Genomic DNA, 12,585 nt, shown 5'->3' on the forward strand with positions numbered 1-12,585 from the left:
TACAACAATCCGTGTGCCACGTAGAATCAAGTTCCGGATTCGGTACGGACAGTTCCCCTCGAACTCTGTGAATTCGATCGAATGATGCCATGTTAACACCGGGTCGTTGTTTCGCGATCTCCCATTTGCCAAAACGGATGGCGTGAATGACAGCTTGCAGGGTCGCATCGCGTTCGGTGGCAGTTGTGGAGTTCAGTCAGGGTCATTGCTTTGGGTGCAGAAGTAGCAGCGATGTGGTTGATGTACTCCTCCATAACCCTCTCCTCTCTCCTAGAGCACTCAGTGACGCTAGGTGCGTGTCTTGACAGGTAATCTGCTGGATTGTCCTTTCCGCTTCGATACTTCAGCTCGATCTCGTACGGCTGGAGTCTGAGTGTCCACCGTTCGATACGTGCTGGAGGCTTTGACCGCGGATTATTGTACAGCGGCACCAGTGGTTTGTGGTCGGTGTATATGGTTACTGGACTTCCCATCACATAGATGTGAAGGTGTTCACAGGCCCATACTACAGCCAGGGCTTCGCGCTCTGTTTGGCTGTAACGCTGTTCAACTGGTGTAAGCGCTCTGCTGGCATACTGTACAGTGTGACGCGGGCCGTCTTTCTCTGCCTGCATCAGAATTGCGCAGAGACCTACAGGACTGGCATCGACGTGCAGTTCAGTTGCCAATGAGGGATCGAAGTACCGCAGTACTGGCGCTTGTGTCAGTGCGGTCTTCAGCGCATTGAATGCTGCTTGATTGTTTTGCCAACCATTGCCACGGGATGTCTTTCTTGGTCAGTTTTGGAGGTCGTGCGTGATTGTCGCGTAGTCGTGGACGAATCTGGACCCGCAGTAGTTTGACATTCCGAGGAGACTACGGATCTCGGATGCAGACTTTGGCGGTTCCATCTCCAGAATTGCTTGGATTTTCGATGGATCAGCGGCAAGACCTGCTTCCGAGAAGATGTGACCGAAGAATTCAAGTGATGGTTTGTTGAACTCGCACTTCTTCTTGAGAGAGTGAGCCCTTTTTCCCTCAGACGTTGGAATGCTGCTCGGAGATTCTCGTCGTGTGCCGTTTGGTCACTTCCGAAAACGAGTATGTCATCGCTCAGGTTGATGACACCATTGAGACCGGCTAGGGCTTGTCTGATGGCTTCTTGGAAAACCTCGGCAGCGCTACAGATGCCGAAATTCAACCTGGTGAATTGCTCAGGCCGCGACGTGGTGTGGCGAACGTTGTAATGTACCGTGATGCCTCGTCGAGTTCTAGCTGGTTATAGCCTTGATTTAGGTCTAGCTTAGAAAACACTGTCGCACCGTTGAGGTCGTTCACAAGCTCGTTGATTGTAGGCGTTGAGTGGCGTTCCCTCTTTATTGCTGTGTTTGCACATCGCATGTCGATGCACACCCGCGACTGTCTCGTTTTTCTTCGGGACACAGACCACTGGAGAGACCCACGGTGTCGGGCCGGTAGGTCGTTGAAGTACTCCGAGGTCTTCATCTGCTTGAAGTTGAGCCTCAAGGTCTTTGCGCACGTGAAATGGAACGCGTCGATGTTTTCTGTGCTACAGGTTGGACGGTTTCATCAATGTGTAGGTGCACTTTATAGTCCTTCAGCTTACCCAGACCAGTGAACAGGTCGCTATATTCACTCACCAGTTGTTCTGCGTTGCGTCTCCAATGGCGTTCACCGAGTGTGATAAGCTTGAGTTGACGTGATGTCTGCCAACTGAGAAGTGAGGCGCTTCCGTTGCGTACTACGGTGAGTGTTGCATCACATGACCTGTTCTTGTATGTCAGGCACGATGTGAACTCTCCAAGCGTTTGCAGTGGTGTCGTCTCGCCATACGCGTATATCCTTGCTGAAGAACGTTGTAGCGGCGGCGGACTTTGCATGGAGCGGTAGTGTTCCTCAGAGAGCAGGTTGACGCTTGCTCCCGAGTCAGCCATCATGGTGATGTGGTTGTTGCCAATGTGTTGATGTCAAAATGTGGTGAGGCGGCTTGACCTTCTATGTTCACCTTGTAGGTGTACTCGCGTCTTCTACCTCCTCTATTTGGTGCACTCTAGACGTTGACAAACATAACAGCAGCAAAATGGTTTTGCTTACCACAACTTCTACAGGCTTGACCTCATGCGCGACATTTCTTGAATCCACCTTGTGGGCCACTGACCTCCACAGTTCCGGCACTTCTTAGTGGTGCTGTTTGGAGCTGGTTTTGGATGGCGAGTGGTGAAATTCCCGGCAGGCTTGTTTATGACATGCTGTTTTGACTTTGATGCGAACGTTGGTTTGTTCCGGCTTAGGAGATTAACCCCTTGACTCTTGATCGCCCTGGAGTGTGCATGTGTGACTTCCAGGTTGCGGGCGTATTGCAATAGCTGGTCTAATGTTACGTCCGGATCACTCAGTCCCTTGTCACGCACCTTGTCTAGCCGACAACCCATGATGATCTGTGACTTAACCTCTGCATTAGGCTCCGCGAACTGACAGGTTTCTGCCAGTTGTTTAAGGATACAGTAAAAATCTTCTATGTTGGGTGTATCCTGGACAGTTTTCTTGAAGAGGTATCTTTGAAATTCAATGTTGGCTCGCGGGTTAAAATAAGCAGTGATGGCGGCAGTTACTCGCCCGTAAACGTCCTGACCTGGCACAGCTGTTTGACTCTCCGACCCTGGAATTTCCGGGATAGGCTCCAATAACTGCTGATCGAAGCTGTCTACGATGTCGTTGAGGTCGGAACCACCGTACATAAGCAGTAATCCCTTCTTTTGCACCGCGTTAACTATGCCACAGCCGTTGAAAACGTTACATTCCAATCTACGCAGCCATTTCGTCCATCGGACATTTTTGCCTTCGGATCGGCAATCAAACGGCTGTACGGAGGCGGTTGTAGCTGAATTGCTGCCTTTATCATCACGTGCTTCCTTAGTGATCGTTTGATCCTCTCGTCGCCAATGTAATGTTCTTATTGTTTGTTGATCGATGATATCAAACCATAATTGAACTCCGAATATTATAACACCTCGTTTCTGTCCAATCCATTCCCGCTGCTCCTTTATTTCTTATTTTCGGATGTCCGCTCGCGCATGCGTCACATTGCACACATAGAGTCAGCATCGATACAAAACGTAAACACTAGGGCTGGACATCACACGCGCGATAAAACAATACAAGTAAACAAAATACAGATTACTTGAAAAAAGTATAACATTATATTGATAACAATTTTATAAAGCTTTCGCAATCAATTCAAAGATATCTGTTCTAAAAAACCCATTCATCCTGCAAATCTTCATCCTTTATCGCGCTATGCATATCTATCGACAATATTATAATTAAATATCAAATCCTGTACAACTGCACGTGCACGGTAGGTGACGTTTGGCTCTCGGTTCCACTACTCCCTGCAAGTTTCTAGTAATTAATTCTCGTTTAAATGATTACACATCATTACCGTAAAAAAGTAGCAAAATTTCACATCGCGCTCTCGTGTTCTCTCTCATAACTCTTATATACAAAACACATCGATGACTCTTCGAACAAGCTTGTTCAACGTATGAAATTCGATGATGACGAGCAAATGTAATTATATAATCACACGGAACTGTTCTGCACTGCACTACGCCGCGTGTAAAACTGCTTAATGAATCGCCACCATACGTATACGTACCGGCACGTAGGCGAGGCAGTCAATCTGTGTTAACCGACACTCGCCAATAAAGGAAACTTTTAGCGTTTCTCTTGAGAGGCCCTTGTATAAGGTCACTGTGGCAGTCGTTTACATACAACGTTAGAACAACAAACACCAACATATTTATATATTTATATATATATATATATATGCATCGCTAGCTGTTAAGTCATTGTACATTTACTTCATTCTATAGCATTACTATGCATGGCATAACAATACTCCATCGCATTACACTCTTCTCGTATAACCTATGGTATACAAGCTACAGGACCGCCGCAAATACACGGACGTGGAAGACGAAACGTGTCGAAATGGAAGCCACGAACACATGAATTTCACGGGATGTTAGTTTCATCAGCCTATAAACTATCAGGTCTCGTGCGGACCGAGTTGCCTGGAGAACTAGCTACGCCAAGCGAGACGGTAGTATCCCAACCCTGACGCAGCTGCGAACGCTGGACCATTCGCATTTCTGCTGTAAAAACTTACCGAACAGTGGAAAAACTAACACGGCAGAAACCACGGCTAGAGTATAACAACGAAGATCACACGTACACGCACGCATGCACGCATGCACAAGCGCGCGCACACGCACGCCCATGCTCGCACACACACACGCTCCCGCAACCATGTACGGGTAGACGCACGCACGCACGCACATACCACAAACGCCACTCATAAAGAAAGAGATTTCGACGGGCAACATTAGCCTGTAGCTGGACGACATGCAAGGTGATGCAGCTTACGTTCGTTGTTGTCGCAATATCACGAAATAATGACAAAATCCGCCGAAAACCCACCAGCTCTCACATTAGCAACGATGATTTCACACAGACCACTAGAATAGGGCAAGAGCAAATGTACAATCTTGATGAATATATATATAAATAAATATATATATATATAAATATATATATATATATGGTGTGTAATGATACTACCGACCTGTTCACCGCAAACAACGGATACGGAGGTACCTTTTCAGCTCTCATTAGAACGCCACTTGTCGAAAACAAAGTTTACAAAAAAACGAGCTGTCAAGTAGGAGCCGATAGACTCGACAAAATTACAGGTACACGCTAGACGGCGCTTACGAGACATAAGAACAGCACTCTATGAGCATGACTTCATACTTTGATAAACGGGTAATGACACACATGATTGGGATAAGGCAGATCACATGGTATTAATCAAATAAACAAAGTGATTGTCCGAGATGCACACATCGATACTTCATACATGGATTATATACTCCTATGCAATTACTTCCTTCCTATGTTGGGTTATTCCTACAGGATTACTTCTTTCCTACGTGATATATTCTTACAGAATGACTTCCTTCCTACGTGATTTATTCCTACAAGATGACTTCCTTCCTACGTGATTTATTCCTACAAGGATGACTTCCTTCCTACGTGATTTATTCCTAAATGGATTACTGAGATGGAGACTTACATTGCATAATATTAGTCTACAGAAATAAAAACTAAATACATGAAACAGAGTCAAATTATGCACAGCGGTGTAACCCTCGAATACTGGCTACCTTTACAATTAAGCAACAACCCCACCACATTCACCCACAGTTCTACTTTATATAATGTGGATATATATATATATATATATATATATATAGGGAGAAATACAGCTAGACGCAATTGTGTTATTACTTGACAATGAGTGAGGTGTGCTACTTCAAACAACATCACAGAAAAGTTGCGCAACACCCGATGACATCACAGAGAAACTGACATCACAACACTGGATGTGACATCGCAGAAAAGACGCGCAACACATGGCGAAATCACAGGCGGTGACCAATCACAGAAGAACACAGAGGCAGTGTGTTTGACCTCCGTGAAAGGCAACGAATCACATCACGTCCGTGTCGACATGCGACTGGGGGGGGGGGGAGGTGGGTTGCTTCGACGCCCTCACACGAACGCCGCTAACGAAACCACGAATGCTCGTTAAGGCAGAACGAATGTGGTGGCGTGCTCGGCGATGACTCTCAGACGAATCCTCGACGACAGAAACACGCGAGGAATCGAGATGCGGCTAGGATGCTAGCTGCATGCCCGGCGTCCGCTGCTGCCGCAACAAACTTATATAAACATGCGTTTCGACGCGATGACCTCTCGATGACCTTGACCATCGACGACCTGGCCAACCTCTCAATGACCTCTAGACTTTCGCCGCCGACCTCTTCAAAACCCCCAACATCTCGAGCAAGATTGTAGCGCCCCCTGGCAGCGCACCGGATTACGAGAAGCTCTCGGGCGAGCGCGGGTCGTCCGCCGTGAGCGACTTCACGCGGAAGCGGCGTCCCGACGGCCCGATGACCGTCTCGCTCGCGTCGTCCGCCTCCTCCTCGATGTCGCCGCTAGGGGGCGCTGGCGCAGTCGCCGAGCGCGGCCTCACTGCTCGCTCCTCGTAGTCCGGCGAAAGGCGGGGCTCTCGCTCGGCGTCGCTACCTCCTCCGCCGGTCGCGCCGCCGTCGCCGAGGTCACCGCCGCCGCGTTCAGGGTCGTCGTTGTCGTCGTTGTAGTCGTTGTCGTCATCGTCGTCGTCGTCGTGGCCGTCGTACGGGATCTCGATCTCCTTCTGCGGCGACGAGGAGGCAGATCGCTGCATCGTGGACGGATCGCTCGTGCCCTCGATCGCAAACCGCAGCTACAGAGAGAGAGAGAATGCAGAGTGAGAGAGAGCGAGAGAGAGAGTGGGAAAGAGAGAGAGAGAGCAGGAGGGAATGCAGAGAGACAAAGAGAGAGAGAGAGAGACAGGCAGAGAAAGAGAGAGAGAAGAGAGGAGAGATAAGAGGAAAGAGGGCAGAGAGAAGGAGAGAGAGAGAGAAGAGAGAGAGAGAGAGAGAGAGAGTGAGAAGAGAAGAAGCAGGAGAGAGAGAGAGAGAGAGAAGAGAGCAGAGTAGAAGAGAGAGAGAGAGAGAGAGAGAGAGAGAGAGAGAGAGAAAGAGGAGAGAGATAGAGAGAGATAGAGAAGAGAGAGAGAGAGAGAGAGAGAGAGAGAGAGAGAGAGAGAGAGCAGAGAGAGAGAGCAGAGAGAGAATGAGAGAAGAGAGAGAGAGAGAGAGAAACGCGGGACGAGAATGCAGAGAGAGAGAGAGAGAGAGAGTCGGGCGGGAGAGAGAGAGATGAGCAGGGAGACGAATGCCAGAGAGAGAGAGTGGAGAGAATGCAGAGAGAGAGGGAGGAGAGAGATAAGAGGGAAGAAGAGAGGGCAAGAGAGAAAGAAAAGTGAGCAAGAGTCAGAGAAGAGAATCTTGACACAGTCACACAGCTTCGGGCAAACGCAGTAGTGCTCAGAGTGGACGATTTACTGCCTCTTCGATTTTAGTTTTCACAAATTGTGCTCTAAGCTTTAATAATTGTTTATCATATAATCAATTAGGTTCACTTAATTACAGGCTGTGTATGCTCATCGCTTTCCGTCCATGAAATCACCCTCCGACATTTTACAAACATCTGTTTATTAGTGATATTACGTTTACGGTAAGCGTATGATATAAATGAGAACGCAGCGAGTGACAAGGACACCACCCACCTCCTTCAGTGAGACGACTCCGACCAGCCTGCCTATCGCTGTCACGTAAGCGACTTGCAAGCCTAACAGGGAGAAGATGGAGTGCACCTAGAAAAGCAAACACAATGACTGAGTATAGATAGCTGGGGAAGGCACAGACTGCAGACACTGTCAAAGCAATTCCGCAACCAGTCTGAACAGCACTGACCGGTCGGTCGTAAATAAACATGAGCAAAACTCGCCGTGTTTTCCCATTTTCCAAGACATATTCAGTCTTCAATCCATGAATCGCATGCTCCTAACAGATATAACGATCATCCTTACTGGAGGTGTTCGCACAGGAGCCATTAAAACATCATTCAGTTCATATTTTTTCCAGTGTGGAAGGATGGGCATGGGCAAGGATCAAGGAATCCAACATACCTTGTTACAATGGTTGTAACGCATCCACGAGCTGGAAAGTGCCTGGGGTCGATGGCGACATTCAGTAGAAATCAATCACCAATTGTTCTAAGCCTGTTTCTTCCTCCACAAAGCGTTGCTACAAAACGCTGCACAATGAATTATATATTATTATTATTATATATACTATATTATTATATATATTATGTATTCATTATTACCTCCGCCGCGGGCGTGGCGAGCGTTATGTTTCTCACCCGGCGTGCCATTGAGTTGTTGGTTTGTTGTGTTGTGTGTGTGTTACCATGCACGTTTCAGTTCACTTCCGCTAGGGTTTTTGGGCGGGCTGGCCTGTAGACTTACAAACACCGAGGATAAGGGCAACCACAGTCCCTCCCCCACCTGGCACGCTCGCACTAATCCGGATCCAATTAATTATTTAATTAATCTAATTAATTAATTAATTTTTCCACCTTATTAATTAAGTTAATAAAAAATATTCACATGAGAGAAATTCAGCGCTTGGTGGAGGTCTGTGCTTCTCCAGCTGTGCTCTAGTTATAATATTATTGCCATTATTTCTTATACATATATGATATACAACCTAGTATCAATGCGTATCTTGGCTACAGATCTTCAAATCATCGCCCAATAATTCACAAATAAATATCAAGACAAATTGGACTTTGTGCGTCAAAGGTTGCATTCCAACCAATTAAGCTATCAATAATTTCACACAAAGATTGGGTTAATGTAGAACTCGGCAGTATCAGAATTGCACTACGGTGAGAGCACGCGTAATAGGAGCCAATTGTGAAAGACGATGTGCCACAACAATGGCCGGCTCGTTTACCTGTTCTATTGGAAGGTCTACAATGCGTATTACTTCTTCTGGCTGAAAACAGAGAAAAATAACCATAATAGGTGACACAGAAAATTTCTCCCCCACGTGTCTAATCTCTACAGAACGCGCCAAACAACCAACTAGAAATGAGAAAAGTCATGGCCGAATAAAACGACTCTACGATCGAAGGCCATTAGCAACCAACCCTCCTCATGGACATTTTTCTTGCCAATTATGTGGCTACAGATGGCGCCAACACTCAATGATAGGCCATTAGGCAGATATCATATAGCATGCGCAAACACTAACCCCAACGTTCACGCGATTATGTCCAATCAGAGACGCCACTTTTACCAGCTGTGCCATCAGAGGGCGCCGCCCTTACCAGCTGCGCCACAAGGGGCGCCACATTTACCAGCTGCACCACAGAAGGGCGCCGTTGTCTTACCAGCTGCAGCCACAGAGGTGCAGCACTCTTATATCAGTACACCACAGGAGGGCCGCCGCGTTACCAGCTGCGCCACAGAGGGCGCCACATTTACCTGCTGCACCACAGAGAGCGCCGCGCTTACCAGCTGCACCACCGAGGGCGCCACTTTTACCAGCTGCACCACTGAGGGCGCTGCGCTTACCAGCTGCACGTGTCGGCCGGAGAAGTTAGAGGTGATCGTGCTCTGCGGACTACCCGGGTAGCTGGTCAGCGTGCCCTGGCCGGGGTCCGTCCGCAACGTGTCGTATGGCGAGTCGTCGTTGTCCGAGCGCATGCTAGAGGTCACCGCCGTCAGCTCGTTGAGTTCGATCGTCGTGTTCGGCGACTTGGCGCGCTTCAGGATTGACTTGATCGGCTTGAAGCGCCGCTGATGACGCAGACAGTACATGCTGACATTCCACGTCACGATAATAACATCGTTACGTCACGATAATAACATCGTTACGTCACACATGATGATGACACGATGACGCAGACAGCACACGATGACATTTCACGTCACGATAATGCAGTGGCCACACAATAACATCGTTACGTCACACATGATGACGACATGATGACGCAGACAGCACACAATGACATTGTCACATTACACATAATGACACACGATGAACACAAGACAATAGCACACATATGAATATGATGAAACGATAGAACACAATGAAGAAATGATGATACAAGACTAAGACGCATGACGACATGATGACGCATACAGCAGATGATGATGCCATGATAATGACATGATATGATGTCACGATGACACACGATAACTGACAATGATGGCATGACGACACTCAATGACAGGCGACACAAAGAACACAATTATGACACACAGCAATGACATTGTGTGCACTCACACGCGCGCGAGCACGCACGCACGCACGCACGCACGCACGCACGCACGCACGCACGCACGCACGCACACACACACACACACACACACACACACACACACACTTACACAGTGAGTCAGTAGCACAGTACACAAGATCTGATATCTACTCTCAAATTGCAATTCACAACCTCTTCAGAATAAAACAATATTATTATCAATTTAAATTTTAAATTGCAAAACTGAACATTGCAGCAAAAAAATATAATAAAAAAGTATATAAACGCCTGCACAGTGGCCAAATCTCACCAAATTAACAGCTAACATTTCGCATCTGCTAAAAATCACATAAAATGGATTGTGGAAGCAAATTAATAGTCATGCAAACCTTGCGGTTGTCAGTGCTTGTAGCGCGTGTGTCTAGTATGGCTGGTGAAACCTGTGTACGCAATGTTAATACATAAGTAATGAAACAAAACCTGCACACATGCCCTATTCGATGTCACGTCACACACGGATAACATGCTAGCTAACCACTCTGGCTCAATATGGCTGCACGCGATTGTGATTAGTAGATATATTTTCATGCTATTATCCATGATTTATATATGTACGGATGCATGCAACAAGATATTTGACATTTCAGAAGGAAGAAATAAACTCGACACCAATCGATGCAGGGAAAATGTGTGCAGGTCTGCTTCAAATGGTTAAAAAGTCACATACTTATACCAAAATAATATATGGCTTCAGGTTAGAACAGCATAAGTCAAGATCAACTGGCTCTAAGACAGCTCTGACCAACAGTAGCTGGATAGTCTTTGAACAGAACCACTTCACAAGTTTAAAATCAATATCAAAGTAAAGCTCAAGTTTTTGAAGAGCTTTCATAAAAAAATCTACTAGACTACAAGCTTGCGTGAGTTAGAAACCAAGCTGCATAGCGCCCCACAAGCAAATACACTCACCGGGAAAGCTCAAACACACGCGCGCGAACACACGGGTAATTTGAATCGCGAAGAAAACAAGCGAGCGAACGCAAATTACAGCCAGTTCTTTCACGTAATGTTCAGGAACACATCATGACAAGAGAAGGCGAAAGACGGATTTCAGTTGAATTTAATTAAAATTGGAGTACATTAACATTATGTAAATCGTATGTTACATTGATGTCATGTTAAATTTTTTAATTATGCCAGGAACACATTAATATTATGGTAAATGAAGCATTATGTTTATGCTGTGTTAATGTTATGTTAATGTTAGGTTAATGTTTAATTATGTCATGAGGAGTACATTAACATGACATCAAAGTACTCATAAAATTACTACTAAATAATTCATAATTTCTACATTTCCTCTCTCTGTAAAGCCAACCAACCCCGTTAGAACCTCCCCCTCCCGCATCCCATCGTGCCCGCCTCCTCCCTCCCCATCCATGGCCGCGTGGCACATACCGTGAAGCGGGAGATGTGGGAGGAGGAAGGAATCTCTGTGATTCCAGCGAGCATCTTCTTCTCGACCGGCTGCAGCTTCCTCTCACGACCGACGTGCTTGTTGAAGGCATACTCGAGCTCCACACGCCGCACCGACCCGAGCAGGATCATCGAGTCTATAGACATGATCAGAGGGTGAGTGAGCAAGAGAGAAAGAGAGAGAGACGCAGAGCGAGAGAGAGTGGGAGTGAGCAAGAGGGAAGAAGGGAGCAAGAGAGGGGGGGAAGAGAGGGCAAGAGAGAAAGAAAGTGAGCAAGAGTCAGAGAAGAGGAATCTTGACACAGTCACACAGCTTGGCAACCCAGTAGTGGTCAGCGCGGACGATTTACTGCCTCTTCGATTTAGTTATTCACAAATTGTGCTGCTAAGCTTTAATTAATTGTTATCATATAATCAATTAGGTTCACTTAATTACAGGCTGTGTATGTTCATCGCTTTCCGTCCACTGAAATCACCCTCGACATTTTACAACATCTGTTTATTAGTGATATTACGTTTACGGTAAGCGTATGATATAAATGAGAACGCAGGCCGAGTGACAAGGACACCACCCACCTCCTTCAGTGAGACGACTCCGACCAGCCTGCCTATCGCTGTCACGTAAGCGACTTGCAAGCCTAACAGGGAGAAGATGGAGTGCACCTAGAAAAGCAAACACAATGACTGAGTATAGATAGCTGGAGAATGGCACAGACTGCAGACACTGTCAAAGCAATTCCGCAACCAGTCTGAACAGCACTGACCGGTCGGTCGTAAATAAACATGAGCAAAACTCGCCGTGTTTTCCCATTTTCCAAGACATATTCAGTCTTCATTCATGGATCGCATGCTCCTAACAGATATAATGATCATCCTTACTGGAGGTGTTGCACAGGATGCCAATTAAACATCATTCAGTCATATTTTTCCAGGTGTGGAAGATAGGCGCATGGGGCAAGGAATCAAGGAATCCACATACCTTGTACAAGGTTGTACGCTCCACGAGCTGGAAAGGTGCGGGGTCGATGCGACATTCAGAGAAATCAATCACCATGTTTAGCTGTTCTTCCTCCCAAAGCCGTTGCTACAAAACGTGCACAATGTATTATATGTTATTATTATTATATATATTATATATTAGAGGGATGATTGATTATTATTCCGCCCGCGCAGGGCGTGAGGCTGCGAGTAAATATGTTTTCACACGCGGCGGTTGCCGCATTTTGAGTGTTGGTTTGTGTGCGTGTGATGTCGTTAACCGGGATGGCTAACGTCTAGTTCACTTCCGCTGGTCGCTGGCTGTAGACTTACAAACACAGG

The 12,585-nt window shown here is 46.7% G+C and overlaps 1 protein-coding gene across 1 annotated transcript in view; it reads right to left on the minus strand.

Moving 5' to 3' along the window:
* Positions 1-3,018: 3,018 nt before the first annotated feature.
* LOC106807821 (chloride channel protein 2-like) overlaps positions 3,019-12,585 on the minus strand; it is a 76,249-nt gene continuing 66,682 nt past the window's right edge. The window contains exons 17-25 of the mRNA XM_014810285.1: positions 12,245-12,349; positions 11,835-11,928; positions 11,248-11,402; positions 10,179-10,229; positions 9,101-9,325; positions 8,478-8,519; positions 7,725-7,763; positions 7,244-7,330; positions 3,019-6,355 (exon numbers count right to left, since the gene is read on the minus strand). Coding sequence (XP_014665771.1) covers positions 5,945-6,355; positions 7,244-7,330; positions 7,725-7,763; positions 8,478-8,519; positions 9,101-9,325; positions 10,179-10,229; positions 11,248-11,402; positions 11,835-11,928; positions 12,245-12,349 — 1,209 coding nt within the window. The 3' untranslated portion in view covers positions 3,019-5,944. The remainder of the gene's footprint in view (positions 6,356-7,243; positions 7,331-7,724; positions 7,764-8,477; positions 8,520-9,100; positions 9,326-10,178; positions 10,230-11,247; positions 11,403-11,834; positions 11,929-12,244; positions 12,350-12,585) is intronic.

The sequence above is a fragment of the Priapulus caudatus genome, unplaced genomic scaffold (assembly GCF_000485595.1).
Source record: "Priapulus caudatus unplaced genomic scaffold, Priapulus_caudatus-5.0.1 Scaffold236, whole genome shotgun sequence".
NCBI classification, from domain to species: domain Eukaryota; kingdom Metazoa; phylum Priapulida; class Priapulimorpha; order Priapulimorphida; family Priapulidae; genus Priapulus; species Priapulus caudatus.